Here is a 27,093-nt window from a genome sequence, read left to right on the forward strand (position 1 = left end):
ACTACAACAAAAACTACTCCAACCACAACAACCACTACCCCACCAACAACAACCACTACTTCAACTACAACAACCACTACTCCAACTACAACAACCACTACTCCAACTACAACATCCACTACTCCAATTACAACCACGACACCGACCACAACAACCACTACCCCAACTACAACAACCACTACCCATACTACAACAACCACTACTCCAACGACAACAACCACTACCCCACCAACAACAACAACAACCACTACCCCAACCACAACAACCACTACTCCAACCACAACAACCACTACTCCAACCACAACAACCACTACCCCACCAACAACAACAACCACTACCCCAACCACAACAGCCACTACCCCAACTACAACAACCACTACTCCAACGACAACAACCACTACCCCACCAACAACAACAACAACCACTACCCCACCAACAACAATAACCAGTACTCCAACGACAACAACCACTACCCCACCAACAACAACAATCACTACCCAAACTACAACAACCACTACTCCAACGACAACAACCATTACCCCAACTACAACAACCACTGTTCCGACTACAACAACCACTACCCCAACCACAACAACCACTACTCCAACGACAACAACCACTACCCCAACTACAACAACCACTGTTCCGACTACAACAACCACTACCCCAACCACAACAACCACTACCCCAACTACAACAACAACTACTCCAACGACAACAACCACTACCCCAACCACAACAACCACTACTTCAACGACAACAACCACTACCCCAACCACAACAACCACGACCCCAACCACAACAACCACTACTCCAACGACAACAACCACTACTCCAGCTACAACAACCACTACCCCAACGACAACAACCACTACCCCAACCACAACAACCACTACCCCAACCACAACAACCACTACTCCAACGACAACAACCACTACCCCACCAACAACAATAACCACTACTCCAACGACAACAACCACTACCCCAACTACAACAACAACTACTCCAACGACAACAACCACTACTTCAACTACAACAACCACTACTCCAACTACAACAACCACTACTCCAACTATAACATCCACTACTCCAACCACAACTACCACGACCCCAACCACAACAACCACTAACCCAACCACAACAACCACCATTCCAACGACAACAACCACTACCCCACCAACAACAACAACCAGTACTCCAACGACAACAACCACTACCCCACCAACAACAACAACCACGACACCGACCACAACAACCACTACCCCAACTACAACAACCACTACCCCAACCACAACTACCACTACCCCAACCACAACAACCACTACCCCAACCACAACAACCACCATTCCAACGACAACAACCACTACCCCACCAACAACAACAACCAGTACTCCAACGACAACAACCACTACCCCACCAACAACAACAACCACTACCCCAACCACAACAACCACTACCCCAACTACAACAACCACTATTCCAACAACAACAACCAGTACTCCAACGACAACAACCACTATTCCAACGACAACAACCACTATTCCAACAACAACAACCAGTACTCCAACGACAACAACCACTATTCCAACGACAACAACCACTACCCCACCAACAACAACAACCAGTACTCCAACGACAACAACCACTACCCCAACAACAACAACCACTACCCCAACCACAACAACCACTACCCCAACTACAACAACAACTACTCCAACGACAACAACCACTACCCCACCAACAACAACAACCACTACCCCAACTACAACAAAAACTACTCCAACCACAACAACCACTACCCCACCAACAACAACAACCACTACCCCAACTACAACAACCACTACTCCAACCACAACAACCACTACCCCAACTACAACAACCACTACTCCAACGACAACAACCACTACCCCACCAACAACAACAACCACTACCCCAACTACAACAAAAACTACTCCAACCACAACAACCACTACCCCACCAACAACAACCACTACTTCAACTACAACAACCACTACTCCAACTACAACAACCACTACTCCAACTACAACATCCACTACTCCAATTACAACCACGACACCGACCACAACAACCACTACCCCAACTACAACAACCACTACCCATACTACAACAACCACTACTCCAACGACAACAACCACTACCCCACCAACAACAACAACAACCACTACCCCAACCACAACAACCACTACTCCAACCACAACAACCACTACTCCAACCACAACAACCACTACCCCACCAACAACAACAACCACTACCCCAACCACAACAGCCACTACCCCAACTACAACAACCACTACTCCAACGACAACAACCACTACCCCACCAACAACAACAACAACCACTACCCCACCAACAACAATAACCAGTACTCCAACGACAACAACAACCACTACCCCACCAACAACAATAACCAGTACTCCAACGACAACAACCACTACCCCACCAACAACAACAATCACTACCCAAACTACAACAACCACTACTCCAACGACAACAACCATTACCCCAACTACAACAACCACTGTTCCGACTACAACAACCACTACCCCAACCACAACAACCACTACTCCAACGACAACAACCACTACCCCACCAACAACAACCACTACTTCAACTACAACAACCACTACTCCAACTACAACAACCACTACTCCAACTACAACATCCACTACTCCAATTACAACCACGACACCGACCACAACAACCACTACCCCAACTACAACAACCACTACCCATACTACAACAACCACTACTCCAACGACAACAACCACTACCCCACCAACAACAACAACAACCACTACCCCAACCACAACAACCACTACTCCAACCACAACAACCACTACTCCAACCACAACAACCACTACCCCACCAACAACAACAACCACTACCCCAACCACAACAGCCACTACCCCAACTACAACAACCACTACTCCAACGACAACAACCACTACCCCACCAACAACAACAACAACCACTACCCCACCAACAACAATAACCAGTACTCCAACGACAACAACAACCACTACCCCACCAACAACAATAACCAGTACTCCAACGACAACAACCACTACCCCACCAACAACAACAATCACTACCCAAACTACAACAACCACTACTCCAACGACAACAACCATTACCCCAACTACAACAACCACTGTTCCGACTACAACAACCACTACCCCAACCACAACAACCACTACTCCAACGACAACAACCACTACCCCAACTACAACAACCACTGTTCCGACTACAACAACCACTACCCCAACCACAACAACCACTACCCCAACTACAACAACAACTACTCCAACGACAACAACCACTACTTCAACTACAACAACCACTACTCCAACGACAACAACCACTACTCCAACTACAACATCCACTACTCCAATTACAACCACGACACCGACCACAACAACCACTACCCCAACTACAACAACCACTACCCAAACGACAACAACCACTACCCCACCTACAACAACCACTACTCCAACGACAACAACCACTACCCCACCAACAACAACAACCACTACTCCAACCACAACAACCACTACCCCAACAACAACAACCACTACTCCAACTACAACAACCACTACTCAAACTACAACAACCACTACCCCAACTACAACAACCACTACTCCAACGACAACAACCACTACCCCACCAACAACAACAACAACCACTACCCCAACCACAATAACCACTACGCCAACTACAACAACCACTACTACTACGACAACCACTACACCGACCACAACAACCACTACCCTAACAACAACCACTGTTCCGACTACAACAACCACTACCCCAACCACAACAACCACTGTTCCGACTACAACAACCACTACCCCAACCACAACAACCACTACCCCAACGACAACAACCACTACCCCAACCACAACAACCACTACCCCAACTACAACAACCACTACTCCAACGACAACAACCACTACTCCAACTACAACATCCACTACTCCAATTACAACCACGACACCGACCACAACAACCACTACCCCAACTACAACAACCACTACCCCAACCACAACAACCACTACCCAAACGACAACAACCACTACCCCACCTACAACAACCACTACTCCAACGACAACAACCACTACCCCACCAACAACAACAACCACTACTCCAACCACAACAACCACTACCCCAACAACAACAACCACTACTCCAACTACAACAACCACTACTCAAACTACAACAACCACTACCCCAACTACAACAACCACTACTCCAACGACAACAACCACTACCCCACCAACAACAACAACAACCACTACCCCAACCACAATAACCACTACGCCAACTACAACAACCACTACTCCAACGACAACCACTACACCGACCACAACAACCACTACCCTAACAACAACCACTGTTCCGACTACAACAACCACTACCCCAACCACAACAGCCACTGTTCCGACTACAACAACCACTACCCCAACCACAACAACCACTACTCCAACGACAACAACCACTACCCCAACTACAACAACCACTACTCCAACGACAACAACCACTACCCCACCAACAACAACAACAACCACTACCCCAACCACAATAACCACTACGCCAACTACAACAACCACTACTCCAACGACAACCACTACACCGACCACAACAACCACTACCCTAACAACAACCACTGTTCAGACTACAACAACCACTACCCCAACCACAACAACCACTGTTCCGACTACAACAACCACTACCCCAACCACAACAACCACTACCCCAACGACAACAACCACTACCCCAACCACAACAACCACTACCCCAACTACAACAACCACTACTCCAACGACAACAACCACTACTCCACCAACAACAACAACAACCACTACCCCAACCACAACAACCACTACCCCAACCACAACAACCACTACTCCAACAACGACCACTACACCGACCACAACAACCACTATCCCAACTACAACAACCACTACTCCAACGACAACAACCACTACCCCAACTCCAACAACCACTACTCCAATTACAACAACCACTACTCCAACGACAACAACCACTACCCCAACTACAACAACAACTACTCCAACGACAACAACCACTACTTCAAGTACAACAACCACTACTCCAACCACAACATCCACTACTCCAATTACAACCACGACACCGACCACAACAACCACTACCCCAACTACAACAACAACTACTCCAACGACAACAACCACTACTCCACCTACAACAACCACTACTCCAACTACAACATCCACTACTCCAATTACAACCACGACCACAACAACCACTACCCCAACCACAACAACCACTACTCCAACGACAACCACTACATCGACCACAACAACCACTACCCCAACTACAACAACCACTACCCCAACTACAACAACCACTACTCCAACCACAACAACCACTACTCCAACGACAACAACCACTACCCCAACCACAACAACCACTACTTCAACGACAACAACCACTACCCCAACCACAACAACCACGACCCCAACCACAACAACCACTACTCCAATGACAACAACCACTACTCCAGCTACAACAACCACTACCCCACCAACAACAACAAGCAGTACCCCAACCACAACAACCACTACCCCAACTACAACAACCACTACCCCACCAACAACAACAACCACCACCCCAACCACAACAACCACCACCCCAACCACAACAACCACTACTCCAGCTACAACAACCACTACCCCACCAACAACAACCACTACCCCAACCACAACAACCACTACTCCAACTACAACAACCACTACTCAAACTACAACAACCACTACCCCAACTACAACAACCACTACTCCAACCACAACAACCACAACCACCACTGTTCCGACTACAACAACCACTACCCCAACTACAACAACCACTACTCCAACGACAACAACCACTACCCCACCAACAACAACAACCACTACCCTAACCACAACAACCACTACCGCAACCACAACAACCACTACTCCAACGATAACAACCACTACCCCAACTACAACAACCACTGTTCCGACTACAACAACCACTACCCCAACAACAACAACCAATACCCCAACCACAACAACAACTACCCCGACGACAACAACCACTACTCCAACGACAACCACTACACCGACCACAACAACCACTGCCCCAACAACAACCACTGTTCCGACTACAACAACCTCTACCCCAACCACAACAACCACTACTCCAACGACAAACACTACACCGACCACAACAACCACTACCCCAACTACAACAACCACTACTCCAACGACAACAACCACTACCCCAACTACAGCAACCACTGTTCCGACTACACCAACAACTACTCCAACGACAACAACCACTACTTCAACTACAACAACCACTACCCCAACCACAACAACCACTACACCAACTACAACAACCACTACTCCAACGACAACAACCACTACCCCAACTACAACAACCACTACCCCAACCACAACAACCACTACACCAACAACAACAACCACTACTCCAACCACAACAACCACTACTCCAACCACAACAACCACTACCCCAACTACAACAACCACTACTCCAACGACAACAACCACTACCCCACCAACAACAACAACCACTACCCCAACCACAACAACAACAACTCCAACGACAACAACCACTACCCCAACCACAACAACCACTACTCCAACTACAACAAGCACTACCACACCAACAACAACAACCAGTACTCCAACGACAACAACCACTACCCCAACCACAAGAACCACTACCCCAACTACAACAACAACTACTCCAACGACAACATCCACTACTCCAATTACAACCACGACACCGACCACAACAACCACTACTCCAACGACAACCACTACATCGACCACAACAACCACTACCCCAACTACAACAACCACTACTCCAACGACAACAACCACTACCCCAACTACAACAACCACTGTTCCGACTACAAAAACCACTACCCCAACCACAACAACCAGTACTCCAACGACAACAACCACTACCCCAACGACAACAACCACTACCCCAACCACAACAACCACTACTTCAACGACAACAACCACTACCCCAACCACAACAACCACGACCCCAACCACAACAACCACTACCCCAACTACAACAAAAACTACTCCAACCACAACAACCACTACCCCACCAACAACAACAACCACTACCCCAACTACAACAACCACTACTCCAACCACAACAACCACTACCCCAACTACAACAACCACTACTCCAACGACAACAACCACTACCCCACCAACAACAACAACCACTACCCCAACTACAACAAAAACTACTCCAACCACAACAACCACTACCCCACCAACAACAACCACTACCCCACCTACAACAACCACTACTCCAACTACAACATCCACTACTCCAATTACAACCACGACACCGACCACAACAACCACTACCCCAACCACAACAACCACTACCCCAACCACAACAACCACTACTCCAACGACAACAACCACTACCCCAACCACAACAACCACTACTTCAACGACAACAACCACTACCCCAACCACAACAACCACGACCCCAACCACAACAACCACTACTCCAACGACAACAACCACTACTCCAGCTACAACAACCACTACCCCACCAACAACAACAACCAGTACCCCAACCACAACAACCACTACCCCAACTACAACAACCACTACCCCACCAACAACAACAACCACCACCCCAACCACAACAACCACTACTCCAGCTACAACAACCACTACCCCACCAACAACAACCACTACCCCAACCACAACAACCACTACCCCAACTACAACAACCACTACTCCTACGACAACAACCACTACCCCACCAACAACAACAACCACTACCCCAACCACAACAACCACTACTCCAACTACAACAACCACTACTCAAACTACAACAACCACTACCCCACCAACAACAACAACCAGTACTCCAACGACAACAACCACTACCCCAACCACAACAACCACTACTCCAACTACAACATCCACTACTCCAATTACAACCACGACACCGACCACAACAACCACTACCCCAACTACAACAACCACTACCCCAACCACAACAACCACTACCCCAACCACAACAACCACTACCCCAACCACAACAACCACTGCCCCAACTACAACAACCACGATTCCAACGACAACAACCACTACCCCACCAACAACAACAACCAGTACCCCAACCACAACAACCACTACCCCAACTACAACAACCACTACCCCACCAACAACAACAACCACCACCCCAACCACAACAACCACTACTCCAGCTACAACAACCACTACCCCACCAACAACAACAACAACCACTACCCCAACCACAACAACCACTACCCCAACTACAACAACCACTACTCCTACGACAACAACCACTACCCCACCAACAACAATAACCACTACCCCAACCACAACAACCACTACTCCAACTACAACAACCACTACTCCAACTACAACAACCACTACCCCACCAACAACAACAACCAGTACTCCAACGACAACAACCACTACCCCACCTACAACAACCACTACTCCAACTACAACATCCACTACTCCAATTACAACCACGACACCGACCACAACAACCACTACCCCAACCACAACAACCACTACCCCAACCACAACAACCACTACTCCAACGACAACAACCACTACCCCAACCACAACAACCACTACCCCACCAACAACAACAACCAGTACCCCAACCACAACAACCACTACCCCAACTACAACAACCACTACCCCACCAACAACAACAACCACCACCCCAACCACAACAACCACTACTCCAGCTACAACAACCACTACCCCACCAACAACAACCACTACCCCAACCACAACAACCACTACCCCAACTACAACAACCACTACTCCTACGACAACAACCACTACCCCACCAACAACAACAACCACTACCCCAACCACAACAACCACTACTCCAACTACAACAACCACTACTCAAACTACAACAACCACTACCCCACCAACAACAACAACCAGTACTCCAACGACAACAACCACTACCCCAACCACAACAACCACTACTCCAACTACAACATCCACTACTCCAATTACAACCACGACACCGACCACAACAACCACTACCCCAACTACAACAACCACTACCCCAACCACAACAACCACTACCCCAACCACAACAACCACTACCCCAACCACAACAACCACTGCCCCAACTACAACAACCACGATTCCAATGACAACAACCACTACCCCACCAACGACAACAATCACTACGCCCACCACAATAACCACTACCCCAACTACAACAACAACTACTCCAACGACAACAACCACTACTCCAACTACAACAACCACTACCCCACCAACAACAACAACCACCACCCCAACCACAACAACCACTACTCCAGCTACAACAACCACTACCCCACCAACAACAACCACTACCCCAACCACAACAACCTCTACCCCAACTACAACAACCACTACTCCTACGACAACAACCACTACCCCACCAACAACAATAACCACTACCCCAACCACAACAACCACTACTCCAACTACAACAACCACTACTCAAACTACAACAACCACTACCCCACCAACAACAACAACCAGTACACCAACGACAACAACCACTACCCCAACCACAACAACCACTACTCCAACTACAACAACCACTACCCCACCAACAACAACAACCAGTACTCCAACGACAACAACCACTACCCCAACCACAACAACCACTACCCCAACTACAACAACAACTACTCCAACGACAACAACCACTACTCCACCTACAACAACCACTACTCCAACTACAACATCCACTACTCCAATTACAACCACGACACCGACCACAACAACCACTACCCCAACCACAACAACCACTACCCCAACCACAACAACCACTACCCCAACCACAACAACCACTACTCCAACGACAACAACCACTACCCCAACCACAACAACCACTACTTCAACGACAACAACCACTACCCCAACCAAAACAACCACGACCCCAACCACAACAACCACTACTCCAACGACAACAACCACTACTCCAGCTACAACAACCACTACCCCACCAGCAACAACAACCAGTACCCCAACCACAACAACCACTACCCCAACTACAACAACCACTACCCCACCAACAACAACAACCACCACCCCAACCACAACAACCACTACTTCAACGACAACAACCACTACCCCAACCAAAACAACCACGACCCCAACCACAACAACCACTACTCCAACGACAACAACCACTACTCCAGCTACAACAACCACTACCCCACCAGCAACAACAACCAGTACCCCAACCACAACAACCACTACCCCAACTACAACAACCACTACCCCACCAACAACAACAACCACCACCCCAACCACAACAACCACTACTCAAACTACAACAACCACTACCCCACTAACAACAACAACCAGTACTCCAACGACAACGACCACTACCCCAACCACAACAACCACGACCCCAACCACAACAACCACTACCCCAACTACAACAACTACTCCAACAACAACAACCACTACCCCAACCACAACAAAAACTACCCCGACGACAACAACCACTACTCCAACGACAACCACTACACCGACCACAACAACCACTACCCCAACTACAACAACCACTACTCCAACGACAACAACCACTACCCCAACTACAACAACAACTACTCCAACGACAACATCCACTACTCCAATTACAACCACGACACCGACCACAACAACCACTACCCCAACCACAACAACCACTACCCCAACCACAACAACCACTACCCCACATACAACAACCACTGTTCCGACTACAACAACCACTACCCCAACCACAACAACCAGTACTCCAACGACAACAACCACTACCCCAACTACAACAACCACTGTTCCGACTACAACAACCACTACCCCAACCACAACAACCACTACCCCAACTACAACAACAACTACTCCAACGACATCAACCACTACTCCAACTACAACAACCACTACTCCAACTACAACATCCACTACTCCAATTACAACCACGACACCGACCACAACAACCACTACCCCAACTACAACAACCACTACCCCAACCACAACAACCACTACCCCAACCACAACAATCACTACCCCAACCACAACAACCACTGCCCCAACTACAACAACCACGATTCCAACGACAACAACCACTACCCCACCAACGACAACAATCACTACGCCCACCACAATAACCACTACCCCAACTACAACAACAACTACTCCAACGACAACAACCACTACTCCAACGACAACAACCACTACCCCAACCACAACAACCACTACCCCAACCACAACAACCACTACTCCAACCACAACAACCACTACCCCAACGACAACAACCACTACCCCAACCACAACAACCACTACCCCAACCACAACAACCACTACTCCAACGACAACAACCACTACCCCAACCACAACAACCACTACTTCAACGACAACAACCACTACCCCAACCACAACAACCACGACCCCAACCACAACAACCACTACCCCAACCACAACAACCACTACCCCAACCACAACAACCACTACCCCAACCACAACAACCACTGCCCCAACTACAACAACCACGATTCCAACGACAACAACCACTACCCCACCAACGACAACAATCACTACGCCCACCACAATAACCACTACCCCAACTACAACAACAACTACTCCAACGACAACAACCACTACTCCAACGACAACAACCACTACCCCAACCACAACAACCACTACCCCAACGACAACAACCACTACTCCAACCACAACAACCACTACCCCAACGACAACAACCACTACCCCAACCACAACAACCACTACCCCAACCACAACAACCACTACTCCAACGACAACAACCACTACCCCAACCACAACAACCACTACTTCAACGACAACAACCACTACCCCAACCACAACAACCACGACCCCAACCACAACAACCACTACTCCAACGACAACAACCACTACTCCAGCTACAACAACCACTACCCCACCAACAACAACAACCAGTACCCCAACCACAACAACCACTACCCCAACTACAACAACCACTACCCCACCAACAACAACAACCACCACCCCAACCACAACAACCACTACTCCAGCTACAACAACCACTACCCCACCAACAACAACCACTACCCCAACCACAACAACCACTACCCCAACTACAACAACCACTACTCCTACGACAACAACCACTACCCCACCAACAACAATAACCACTACCCCAACCACAACAACCACTACTCAAACTACAACAACCACTACCCCACCAACAACAACAACCAGTACTCCAACGACAACAACCACTACCCCAACCACAACAACCACTACTCCAACTACAACAACCACTACCCCACCAACAACAACAACCACTACTCCAACGACAACAACCACTACCCCAACCACAACAACCACTACCCCAACTACAACAACAACTACTCCAACGACAACAACCACTACTCCACCTACAACAACCACTACTCCAACTACAACATCCACTACTCCAATTACAACCACGACACCGACCACAACAACCACTACCCCAACCACAACAACCACTACTCCAACGACAACCACTACATCGACCACAACAACCACTACCCCAACTACAACAACCACTACTCCAACGACAACAACCAGTACTCCAACGACAACAACCACTACCCCAACGACAACAACAACCAGTACTCCAACTACTGCAATTACAACATCAACTACTCCAATTACAACCACGACACCGACCACAACAACCACTACCCCAACGACAACAACCACTACCCCAACCACAACAACCACTACCCCAACTACAACAACCACTGTTCCGACTACAACAACCACTACTCCAACGACAACAACCACTACCCTAACCACAACAACCACTACTCCAACTACAACAACCACTACCCCACCAACAACAACTACCACTACTGCAAGGCCAACAACCACTACCCCAACCACAACAACCACTACTCCAACTGCAACAACCACTACTCCAGCTGCAACAACCACTACCCCACCAAAAACAACAACCAGTACTCCAACTACTGCAATTACAACATCAACTACTCCAATTACAACCACGACACCGACCACAACAACCACTACCCCAACGACAACAACCACTACCCCACCAACAACAACCACTACTCCAACTACAACAATCACTACCCCACCAACAACAACAACCAGTACTCCAACGACAACAACCACTACCCCACCAACAACAACAAACACTACCCCAACCACAACAACCACCACCCCAACGACAACAACCACTACCCCACCAACAACAACAACCACTACCCCAACAACAACAACCACTACTCCAACTACAACAACCACTACCCCACCAACAACAACAACCACTACCCCACCAACAACAACAACTAGTACTCCAACCACAACAACCACTACCCCAACCACAACAACCACTACCCCAACAACAACAACCACTACCCCACCAACAACAACAACCACTACTCCAACTACAACAACCACTACCCCACCAACAACAACAACCACTACTGCAACGACAACAACCACTACCCCAACCACAACAGCCACTACTCCAACTACAACAACCACCACTCCAACGACAACAACCACTACCCCACCAACAACAACAACCACTACCCCAACGACAACAACCACTACCCCGCCAACAACAACAACCACTACTCCAACTACAACAACCACTACCCCAACAACAACAACCAGTACTCCAACGACAACAACCACTACCCCACCAACAACAACAACCACTTCCCCAACCACAACAACCACTACCCCAACAACAACAACCACTGCCCCACCAGCAACAACAACCACTAACCCAACCACAACAACCACTACCCCACCAACAACAACAACCAGTACTCCAACTACAACAACCACTACCCTACCAACAATGACAACCACTACCCCAACCACAACAACCACTACCCCACTAACAACAACCACTACTCCAATGACAACCACTACACAGACCACAACAACCACTGTTCCGACTACAACAACCACTACCCCAACCACAACAACCACTACTCCAACAACAACAACCACTACCCCAACCACTACTCCAACTACAACAACCACTACCCCAACGACAACAACCACTGCCCCACCAGCAACAACAACCACTAACCCAACCACAACAACCACTACTCCAACTACAACAACCACTACCCCACCAACAACAACAACCAGTACTCCAACTACAACAACCACTACCCCACCAACAACGACAACCACTACCCCAACCACAACAACCACTACCCCACCCACAACAACCACTACCCCACTAACAACAACCACTACTCCAATGACAACCACTACACAGACCACAACAACCAGTGTTCCGACTACAACAACCACTACCCCAACAACAACAACCAGTACTCCAACGACAACAACCACTACCCCAACTACAACAACCACTACCCCAACCACAACAACCACTACACCAACAACAACAACCACTACCCCAACTACAACAACCACTACCCCAACTACAACAACCACTACCCCAACCACAACAACCACAACAACCACTACTCCAATGACAACAACCACTACCCCAACCACAACAACCACTACTCCAACAACAACAACCACCGTTCCAACTACAACAGTCACTACCTCAACAGCAACAACAAATTCCCCGACTACAACAACCACTACCCCAACTACAACAACCACTACCCGAACTACAATAGCCGCTGTTAAAACTACAATAACCACTACCACGACCCCAACGACAACTACCCCGTCGACAACAACCACTACCCCAATGACGACAACCACTACTTCATCTACAACAACCACTACCCCAACAACAACTACCACAACCCCATCGACAACTACAACTACCCCTACTACAACAACTACACGAATAACAACTACAACTACCCCAACTACAATCATCACTACCCCACCTATGACATCTGCTCCGCCAACTGCAGCTGCTACAACTTCAACCACTGCCAGTGATGCCTGTTGTGTCAGAATGGGAATGCTACATCTGCTGATTGGACTCCTTATTTTCGTCCTATTTTAGAGCTCAGAACAAAAATGGAAGTTCATTAATTTTTTTGGAAGGACTCAGAGAGAACCTTTACAAGTCTGCTCTTTGGTTTACTTGCTGCCATCTTTGATTGATAGTTACACAGATTATGAAATGAATACTTAGGCAAAATGGGGCAGTGACTGGGTGAAGTTGAAGTGAGCTAAGTCGGCACCATTGATATAGACACTCACTCAACTTAACTTAATTCAATTTATTAGCCTTAATTTAATTGGAATATAAATATTTTTACTGGATTGTACCCGCTGGGAATTTCCTTCAAAATCTGTTTGTATTGGTCCTCACATTAACTATTTAACATTTTTTGCTTTATTTCATACTTCAAGTGGACCTTGAGTTATCTAGAGAAGTTCTTCTGCATTTTTCCACAATTTTACATTATTTTACTCTCATATATTATCAATACAATGTTACTCAGTACAGGTGCAAGATTATAATCTAATCAAATGAAATACCCTTGTTTCTTTTACCGCTCTTAATTTATTTATTTATTGCTTTTTTTCAGACTTTATCTTTGGTCAAAATGTAGGAAAATACTTGTTGTGGTTACTCTTTTGTATATGACACAAATTGTGCTTTCACATTTGATGAAGGCCACAAAAGATGGAAATGATGATAAATGTGTGTTATTACACAAAAGAAGAAAAATATTAACTGCTTTACATATTGTAATCATTCATTAAAACTACTGGAAGAATCAAGGTTATTTCTGCTGTCAATCTTCTTTCTGATAATTTCATATTGGGACCATCTTCATCAAATACCAAAGGTTAAGTTTTCCCAGCTGCTTTAGTGGAGAAACCATTTCTATTCTACATGTGGACATAAATACAGTATTTGAATAAAAGTTATGGAGAATGTTTAATGGTTTTGACAAAGCAGCAGGATGTGTCATATGCTTTTTCTTTTACATCTGGAGCAGGAGTTACACCCAAACACGGCTCAGACAATGACTTGCAGTATAGCACAGTTTACTAATAATTGTCCAACAATAATAACTGGTATTGGTACAGGAAGTCTTCTGGTATGGAATGGCTGAATTTTGGCCTGACAGCAGGGGAAGCCCAGTGGCTCTGCAAGAAACTGGCAGACAGGATAAAGGATTTCAAGTTTCTAATGCTGGTAACTACGACTGTGGAATCTGTATAATCTGGTGATGAGTGGCGTTAAGTTTTTACACTGCAGCAGTTCATGAGAGGTGATGAGCTGCAGGTGAGCCAGGGACCTGCAGAGGGAAACCACACCCACGCCCAGACCTGCAGCAATCACACTCACACACACTAGGCATGCCACACATGCATTGTTCATTCATTCACACACACCCTCACACACAGAGAGAAGAACGGAGGCCAGGGATTGGACCATGACACTTTTCTCTTATTGTGTAAAATAAATGTTATTCAATTTGTAAAAACAACAATGTCAAAATGTTGAACATTGAAGAATTTGGTATTGACGACGTTAGCTACGATAAAACTGGAGATTAAGTCTTAAAAGTGGAAATGGTTTTAATTTATTACAAAAGACTCATGTACATGAACATAGTGCTTCAGAACTTTCTGCAGTGTTTGGAAACAATGTCTGTGACTGTGCACCAGCTGAGTCCCTCGTTCGGTTTGTTCTGTAAACAGAACAGGTGGCTTCTTCGATCATTTTGCTGGTGGGATGGTAATGCCGTTGGTCTATGATGGCGGAAATATAAACATAAGCTTTTCCGATCTTATAGCCATAAATACTTACGAGAAATCCGACCCGATCGCAGACATTGAGAATAGTTTATAGAAAAAGCCCATTTTTGTCCCTGGCTGTGTCATTTGCTGTTGTTGGTCAAAGAAGCAACCATTTTAAAATGGGACCATTTCATATCCGGTTGAAAACTCCTTGTAGTAACCGTAAAGCTCAGCATGGTCTGAGCCTCCAGTTATATTACAGAACTACTAACTCTCTATGCTTCGAACCGTTATCTAAGTTCTTCCACACAACACTTTCTAGTGGTTCCTAAATCAAGGCTTGTAACTAAGGGTGAGTGGACTTCTGCCACCAGGACCTAATGACTAAGATTCCTTACCTGAGGAGATTAGCCAGCAATTCAAGAGTTTTTAAAATAATTGCTTAAAAACACTTGTTAATGCCTGATTTTTAAATTCAACAGATGATTGTTTTTTATGTTATCTTTCTTATTTAGATAAGTGCTATAGTAACAAAGTTTCTTATTTATTAACCTGTCATGTCAGACATCTTTGACATGTGCAGCTTTCAGCTGACGGCAGACCTCATCTACTCCTCCTCCACTGCTGGATCCATAACATCTTCTAGTGTCCAAACCTCTTTACATTAACTTATGGAAATATCACAATTAGTTAATGTTCTTTGGGGTCGGTCATACAGCTGCAGAGAGGCTACAACAGGAAACGATTCATTAAGGTGTGGATGGTGAGGGCTACTTTATCACCAGTAATAGATTTTAGTTTTTTGTCTACTTTTACATACCTCATAACAAATTCAATTTGACTTGATTTGTAATATTTTTTCATCAACAGTAACTTTAAAAACATGTTTTCTGTTTGTGAAACACTAAATTGATGATAACATTGTCTGGTGCATTACTAAATATTCAGCGACACTTAATACTAAATCTTTTTGATAAAGCTTGTATCAGTCAACACAGCTCAGTCCATGCTGAATGACACGCTTCACATCCACCTGATGCAGTAACTTAAAAATACCACAGTGGGGCAGGAGTTGACAAGGAACCATTTGCTTCTGAGGAACCTTTTTTGACCAAATCGTTTGCAAGGGTTCTTTGTAAGACTAAGCCTTTCATTAAGAACCACTTTTATTTAAAGAACCCTTTCAGAAGAACACAGAGTTTTAAGGAAACTTCCGAAGAAACAATTTAAGAAAATTCTGAAGAAGATTATGGTGAATGAGGCCCATCAAATCAATTATACTCTCCAAAATATTTTGCTGAACATCTTGCATTTTGTCTCTAAAGGCAGACAAGTGAAGATCTCAAGAAATGTTAATGCCACCTCAATAATGGTCAAAACTATAAACCAGCACAAATAATAAAAATGATAATCATCAACATAAACCACCATGTTCTGAACTGACACATAACCAAACAGTATATTAAAACATAAATCACCAAACCTGCAAAACTACTGAGTGTAACATGCCTAATGTATGATGAGAAAGGTGGGCCATCACTTATGTCTGTCCAGATGTTGCTGCCTCTGCATCCCTAGCTGGTAGCAGAGAACGATAATGCAAAGTATTTACTTTTCATACTTTTTGTTGGCAAAGTATTTTAAAGCTCCAGTGCTTTATCAACAGTAAGTAGACATTCTGAGCAGAAGGGGAAAAAACTATGGATTTAGTTCTGTTCATATCGTATTCATGCTGCATTTTTACAGTGTAGTCCTTCTGTAGAAAACGCATGCTGCATTCTATAACCTATCATGAAGAGGTCTGCACAAGCTGCTGCTACATGCATACACCATATCTAGCTTGGCGTTGAGTTCCATTATTTTGGGGGTTCTACATGTTCCCTGCTCATCCTAGCATGCTGCTCGGCTAATCCAGGGAACATCCAAGGAATGGAGCAACCAATGCCAACTTGTATAACTGTATTTCCATTTATTCAATAAATGGTTAAACCGACTGAACTGAAGTTATCCTCTGACTGTTTTCATTCTGTCACATTGTTCTGACACAACTGGTAAATGTGCTGTCAAGGTGTGATCTCCTGTGTTGAAAGGGCACATGCAAGAATTTAGGGATGAATGTAATGACGCACTTTAATTGGCTTTGTTACAATCGCACTGAATGCACAGACTGGTTTAGAAAGAAAATTATCTTGAACATATTTGTGAATCTTGCATAAGGATCATAATAAAACAGGTGTGGCAGCTTCTCAAAAGCATTTAATTATATTTATCAACCTGTCCCTGAAGTATTTATTTCTACATTCATACTTGTTTTATCTCTTTGTGGTTGTGTCCTATTTGCTTCACTTTAAAGTATTTTGTGTGTTTTGTGTATCTTTAAGCTATTCTGCGGATCAATTCTTGCTAGTTTTTTGTCTCTGTGTTGTCATTTGATTGACTTTGCAAGAAGAAATATTAACACTCACTTGGCACAGAGGTTCTGGACCAGGGTCCCCCGTCACTCTTTCCATCCATGCTGTCTGTAAATCCAGTGTTTTCTTATTTTAACACAATCTCAGTGTCTTCACAGCAGCAACTAGTCTGCTGTCAACCTGTGCAGGAAAGGAGATGAAATAATATTTCAGACAGTATCTGAAACATGAAGCAGTACAGTTTTAACACAACACCACAAACCTTTATTTGAAGTTTCGTTTAAGTAGTTTCTAATGTTAAGTCAGCAGCAGCTGAGGTTGTTGCAGGTGATTGTTAATCCTGCTGTAACACTAGTTCCACAAGAGTGAATATAGAGACGATGGGTAAAATCACTTCAGTTTCCAAAAGCAAAAATGTATTATTTCAAATAGTGTTCCCTTGTTGGTGCTTTCACACAGAAACACAACTCAACTCAACAACAGCAGGTGTGGTAATGCTGCTAAAGAACATCAACAATACAGCACAACACACTGTAGAGAACAATGTGTTTATTTATCTGAGCAGTTTCATGATTTTCACGTCAACAGCAAAAAAAACTAAATAGAATCTGAGTCTGAACTAATTCCCAGCAGCCATCTTGACATGGAGTCACATTGAGTCTCTGCAGAACAAGAGCTTTACCCATTGAAATGTCTGTTTGACTGTTTCATGTCACGATGTCTCCAGGTCTATTATCCTGGAAAACATCACAACCAAAGTTACACTGATGTAAAAATGAGTCTACAAGAGAACAAACATGTTAATGCACATTCAACAGAACAGAGCACTGAAATATAAACTGCGGACTCACCCTCACATCAACCTTTCATGTAAACTCGTGTTAGAATGAGCCGACGGACCGAGGTGTAAAGTCAAGCTAACGTTTACTGTCTGGATAGCAACTGACTGCACAACTGTTGATAGCTTTAGCGCTTTAGCACCTGAGCTAACTGATAATAAGCTGAAGTTAGCTCAACATTTGAAGCATAGAAACACAACTGAATGAAAAGCTGTTCATCAGGAGCAGGTTTTAAAACTGAGAGAAAATGTCTGCTGTCAGTTTAAATGTTACTGTTAGCTGCTAGCTAGAGAAGCATCCTCCTGCAGACGCTAATCCCACAACCACCGGATTGACCCAAGCAGATATATATATATATATATATATATACATATACATATATATGTATATATATATATATATATATATATATATATATATACATATATATGTATATGTATATGGCCTTTCCTTCTTTAAAAGGTTTGTGGATATGGATTATTTATCAATATGAACATTTATGAAATGAATATAAATGAAGATAAAACTTGATCCACACCCTGGGGAAATGCAGTTGCTATAGCAGCAGGCAGCTCAGAATGAGGTAGACAAGAGAATACATGTAAATATATATATTTTTTATTTTATGCAGATTCTGTGTGGTTTTGAAAGGAAACATTTTATTTGTCATGTGCACAACAATTCCACACAACATTCACTTTGTTCTTTAACAAATTATCAATTTAAATTAAATTATTTTACAAAATCACACTGGCTGTGTTTTTCATTTTGTCAATTTTATTTATATAGCACAGTTAAGACAACTTTACCGACCAAAACTTTATTGAGTATGTTAGAGAAAATGAATTTGTCAAACAAAAGTCTGGGAACCCCTGGTCAGATTTTTGTTACTGTGAATTGTAAAGTGAGCAGGATATCAAGTTTGTCAAATATCATTGTTTGTACAATGTTTAGAGTGAAAAGAGAGAGAGCACTGTGCAAAGGTTCACACATTCTTATTGAGAGTTGAGAACTGAGGTAATGCTGAACATTACACAGAAATAGGTTCCAGTTCGCAAAATGTGACATAAAGTTAGTTATCAAGAATATTTCTGGGGTCATTTTACTTACAAGCTAATACATAAACATGTCCAACAGCTTTGATATTTTAGTACATGGTTGAATGTTAACATTAGCTAATGGTAGATAATTTAATGAAATTGTTGCATTTAACATTCCTTCTTAGCTGCACCTTCAGTTGTCTGGTTAGCTGGTTTAATTCAAAATGTAATTCTTATTATTTTTGTTAATGTATCTTATTGTTTTATGATTATTTTATTTTCATTTCATGTCTAGTTGTGTGGTGAGTTTTAGTCTGAGTCTACTTTCTGCTTAGTTTTGTGGTCACAACATTCACAGTAGCTCATGTTTTGTGCAGCACATTGTGCTTCCACCTGGAATGAAATGTGTTGTATCAATGAGGCTTTGCTTGTTTGCTGTGATTGAAGTAAAAATAGAAAGAGGCGGTGGCTTCAATTCAGCAGTAGGCGTGGCAATTTACCAGAGAATACAGGACTGTGAATACCAACCCCGATGACTGTGAATACAATTCTTTATTCATTTGATGATTAGACTTGAAAATCCAGATTGACATTGCAACCCTGGCACGGAAAAATAAGATTATACACTGATCAAAAAATGTTTTTATTAAAATGAAGATTAATATAAGAGCAAGTGCCAAGGGAGGGGAGGGGGGGCTGCTGTTCTGTTAATTCATTAGCATCCGACTTCAAGACTTTTATTGTCATGTGCACAACAATTCCACACAACATTCACTTTGTTCTTTAACAAATTATCAAATTAAATTAAATTATTTTACAAAATCACACTGGATGTGTTTTTCAATTTGTCAATTTTATTTATATAGCACAGTTAAGACAACTTGATTGACCAAAGTGCTTCACAAAGTAAAAAGTACCAAGAGGAGACAGCAACACGCATTATAGCTAAATACCAATGATAAAAAAATAAAACAAGACAAAAGAAAATCTGCTGGGATAAAAACACTCAACTCAAAAAGAAGAAATGTGTTTTTAACAATGATGTGCTACAGACGGGCAGATCTAATATGGAGTGGTAAGCTGTTCCACAACTACTGCAAAGGCTCGATCACCTCTGGTTATGAGCCAAGTTTTAGGCAAGTCCGGGAGCAGCTGACCTCAGCTCTCTAACTGGAGTGTGAATATCAAGGCACTGTGCTATTTTTTTACTGATGTTGTTCGATATTAAACTTACAGTAAAAGCTGTTTGTGAGAGTTATGTGAGCTCATTTTACACCAGTAAAACTATTGGTTTGGACCAGAGAAGTTTGGTATAACTCCTGGGACAATGACTCTACTGCATGTGAAGTCTGCTGCAACTGCCGGACCACACTTTTTCCTTTGAGTTTCAAAAAAGACCTTCAATGAACATGAGAAAAATAAAAGCATGAGAACAAGAGAGAGAGGGAGGAGGAAGGAGGGAGGAGGGACTGGAAAACTTCTGCTTTTCACTTTCGATACTGAAACTGCAGTGAAACCTTTTATGTAATGTTGCTAAAATGGTGTCGAGGTGACAATTATCACATGCTTATGCAACTTTTTAAAAGCTGAATTAAATGCGGAGGATGGTTCTCTGACTTTTCCCTGAATGCCGTTCTTGCTGTTTGTGGGTACAGGCTGGAAGTCTGTAATTGACCCAGAGTCGCAGCTTCGACTGTCAGAATCATTACAGTCAGATCTCTGCTCAACACATCTACATGTAGGCCTGGTGACATGATGACATTTATGGAAGGGTCAGTTTGCAGTATTCTCAAATACATTTCTGCAGTAATATTTAACTTATATTTCAATTAAACTGTAACCATTTGTGAATGATGTTGATATTGTAAGTTTTACTGAAATTCAGGGTTAAGCTTTGTTCAGTGTACACATTAACTTGATTGGTTTAATACTGTCAAACACAGGTTACCAGTTAAACAACATTCCACATGATGACAACTAAAAAGCCCATTTGACAATTTTAGGAATGTTTTAATAAGGTCTGACTAACAGCTGGCACTCAAACAGCTGGCACTCAATAAGCTGGCACTTCTCCTCTCAGAACAACGGTGGATTTTTTGCACCACTTTTATTTTGGGTTCTGATATACATCAAATTAAACAATAATATTTTAATAAACAATTCACCAGAACAAATGCTAGAATAACTAGGTCACATGTGGACATGTGGACATGTGGACATGTGGACATGTGAACATGTGAACATGTGAAGTTAAACTGGGTGTGTTTAGGTGTGTTGACGTGTTTTCCTATGTGACAAAAGAGAGACTGACAATTTGAATGATCACTCTGTAAAAATAGAAACACGCCCAATCCCTGAGATATTCAGACATGTATCAGTCATAAACGTGTTCAACACCTGTAGAGTATATAAAGTGCCTCTGTGCTGATGAGAGGTCGTATAAGGAATCTGCTCAACTGACCCGTTCATCATGATGAAGCTGCTTCTTTCTCTGACTCTCATCTGGGTGCTCTCCAGCACAGGTAACTAATTATCTCTACAATACTGATTCAGCAGCTGCAACAGAACTTCTTTTAAATCTACTTTGAAATATTTGAACATTAATATATTCACCAGCTGTTTGTTCCACTTAAAAGAAGTCATTTAATATCCTTGAAAATATAAGGAGGCTTTATTGATCCTCAGAGGAGAAATTCATAAGCTACAGTACAGCAGTACAAGAAACAGACTGAACAGGTAGGAGACAGATCAAATAATTTAGAGTCATGTATGTAGTGTCTATTGTTATTGAAGTTACAACCCATATGTCTGAAACTCCTTTTGAACAACAGTAAGAAGATCTTTGAGCCTTTATCAACCACAGTTTAGATGAGATCATCATGTCACTGACGAGTTGTCTCCACATTGCAGGTGAAGCACTTGTGTGTCAAAATTGCACAAATGCTGACTGTTCAAACACAACATCAATTCCATGTCCCACGATGTGTATCACAGCTTCCATTCAAGGTAAACTTTCTACAAGTCATCTGTTACTTTCCAGTGAAATACATGTACTGCAAAGTGACGTGTGCTTTCCATCACCATTAACAAACTGCACTTTGACTCTGCAGCCGTTTCATCTGGGATTCCTGGACAACAAATCTACAAGGCCTGTGCACCCCCCCCCCTGTGTCTATCACCAGGCCCTCAGACATTTTCAGTTAACTTGGGTGTTGAAAGTGCACTAGCAAGTGCTACATGCTGCACCACAGACAACTGCAACTCTGTCACTCTGTCTTGTAAGTAGATGTAGATGAATATCTAATGAATCTGCAGCCTTCTTCTGACATGTTCTATTTTTAATCCATAACACGTCCATCTTCTCTCTTCCTCTAATCAATAGAATCATGTTTTGTCTGTTTCAGACCCTACAGTTCCAGCAGCTAACAGTCTACTGTGTCACTATTGTGACCCCATCACCTCTGATTGCAGCAATTCATTACCATGTAAGGGAACAGAGGATCGCTGCTTTCAAGCCAGTGGTAAGTCTTCTTCTTATATACTGCATTTAAACAAAGATTACTTCAAACCTATTCTACTACCTTTGAGTATCTTTAACATATTCATACTAAAGACTGAAGATACATTTACTCATGTACTAAACGTTTAAAGCACTTTTAATTAAATCTGTATCATCTGTGTTATTCTGTATTTATGATCCAGAACATTAGAGAATAAAAACAGACTTTTTACTGCCTCATGTCTTTTTATGAAACGTTTACTTTCTCATCATTTTAAGATCATCATAATGTTTTAGATTTAAAGAGCACACAGGAGATAAAGTAGTTAACATTACTTCCATCTTGACCAGTTGACCAAACTATTGATTATTTCTCACTTCATCTGTTTGTTATTTTACATCCTGGAACTCAACTTGATTATAAAACTCTCTAATTCTTAATTTACTAAGAAAGTGAAAAGCAGAAAATTATAACATTTGACAAGTTGAAAGAATTTTTGCTCAGTTTGAGAGTTTCTTTGATTCCAAAACGATGTAAATGAACAATTGAAAACTTGAATTCTTACGTTAGATGATCATTGAACTAAGAAATGGTTCCAGCTTTGAAAACATGAGATAAATGCTGCGTAACAACAAACACTGAGCTAAATCGATCACTGAGTAAGATTTAGTGCAACATTCTGACTGACGTGAACGTGTGTTTAAATTGTGGACTTGCTTCTTTCACTGAGACAGTAACTTAACATCAGACTGAAACACAGTGTGTTGCTGCCCTGTGCTGGTTGAATGTTTCAGACCTGTCTCACCTCTGAAAACACCCAGTATAGTTGAAGGGTGTGGTTGGACTTGATCACAAATATTCTCTGTTGAACATGTGAGAAGATAAAACTGTGAAATCAGTGATGTCACTAGGTCCTGAAGTACACTTGTACATGTCAGTACTAAGGTGTGATGTTAAACTACTGCACGACTGTAACTATGGCAACAACTGATGTTAAACTACTGTCATCAAAATACATTTCCTCATGAATTCAAGTTACTCTTAAAGTGAAGAATTCTCTCTGAAATTATTCAACTATCAAACCTACAATTGTGATTTCATCTTTAGTGACAAATGGGGTCATCACTTCTCCAGCCTTTGGATGTGCATCTTCAAATCTGTGTGCAGCTGCTTCCATCCTGGGGGAGCTGCCTTTCATGCAGAATGTTGGTTCCATTGCCAGTGGACCAGCCTGTTGTGAGACTAGTTTGTGTAACACTATCACAACTACAACTACTGCTACTCCAACAACAACAACTAGTGCCGCAACTACAACTACTACTACCCCAACCACAACAACCACTACCCACACTACAACAACCACTACTCCAATGACAACAACCACTACCCCACCAACAACAACAACCACTACCCCAACCACAACAACCACTACTCCAACGACAACAACCACTACTTCAACTACAACAACCACTACTCCAACTACAACAACCACTACTCCAACTATAACATCCACTACTCCAATTACAACCACGACACCGACCACAACAACCACTACCCCAACTACAACAACCACTACCCCAACCACAACAACCACTATTCCAACGACAACAACCACTACCCCACCAACAACAACAACCAGTACTCCAACGACAACAACCACTACCCCACCAACAACAACAACCACTACCCCAACCACAACAACCACTACCCCAACTACAACAACCACTATTCCAACAACAACAACCAGTACTCCAACGACAACAACCACTATTCCAACGACAACAACCACTATTCCAACAACAACAACCAGTACTCCAACGACAACAACCACTACCCCAACAACAACAACCACTACCCTAACCACAACAACCACTACCCCAACTACAACAACAACTACTCCAACGACAACAACCACTACCCCAACAACAACAAAAACTACTCCAACCACAACAACTACTACCCCACCAACAACAACAACCACTACCCCAACTACAACAACCACTATTCCAACGACAACAACCACTATTCCAACAACAACAACCAGTACTCCAACGACAACAACCACTACCCCAACAACAACAACCACTACCCTAACCACAACAACCACTACCCCAACTACAACAACAACTACTCCAACGACAACAACCACTACCCCAACAACAACAAAAACTACTCCAACCACAACAACTACTACCCCACCAACAACAACAACCACTACCCTAACCACAACAACCACTACCCCAACTACAACAACAACTACTCCAACGACAACAACCACTACCCCAACAACAACAAAAACTACTCCAACCACAACAACTACTACCCCACCAACAACAACAACCACTACCCCAACAACAACAAAAACTACTCCAACCACAACAACTACTACCCCACCAACAACAACAACCACTACCCCAACTACAACAACCACTACTCCAACCACAACAACCACTACCCCAACTACAACAACCACTACTCCAACGACAACAACCACTACCCCACCA

At 43.6% G+C, this 27,093-nt stretch overlaps 1 protein-coding gene and 1 long non-coding RNA gene across 3 annotated transcripts in view; one reads left to right on the forward strand and one right to left on the reverse strand.

Moving 5' to 3' along the window:
* Window positions 1–20,410, reverse strand: part of LOC138407287 (uncharacterized) — a 121,121-nt gene extending 100,711 nt beyond the window's left edge. Inside the window, exons 1-2 of one of the 2 annotated variants that reach the window (XR_011240732.1) lie at window positions 20,062–20,409; window positions 19,265–19,390 (exon numbers count right to left, since the gene is read on the reverse strand). This is a non-coding gene — a long non-coding RNA (uncharacterized lncRNA). Of the gene's footprint in view, window positions 1–19,264; window positions 19,391–20,061 lie in introns of both variants that reach the window. The other variant, XR_011240731.1, reaches the window with a different exon arrangement.
* Window positions 1,137–14,771, forward strand: LOC138407291 (probable serine/threonine-protein kinase clkA; the record flags this gene model as incomplete). The annotated part of the gene is made up of 6 exons (XM_069522747.1): window positions 1,137–1,971; window positions 2,167–2,285; window positions 2,805–3,032; window positions 13,920–14,046; window positions 14,386–14,440; window positions 14,678–14,771. Coding segments are annotated over 6 exons (1,458 nt in total), but the record flags the coding sequence as incomplete, so codon positions are not given.
* Window positions 20,411–27,093: the final 6,683 nt, after the last annotated feature.

Source organism: Paralichthys olivaceus, chromosome 3 (genome assembly GCF_024713975.1).
Source record: "Paralichthys olivaceus isolate ysfri-2021 chromosome 3, ASM2471397v2, whole genome shotgun sequence".
Lineage (NCBI taxonomy): Eukaryota > Metazoa > Chordata > Actinopteri > Pleuronectiformes > Paralichthyidae > Paralichthys > Paralichthys olivaceus.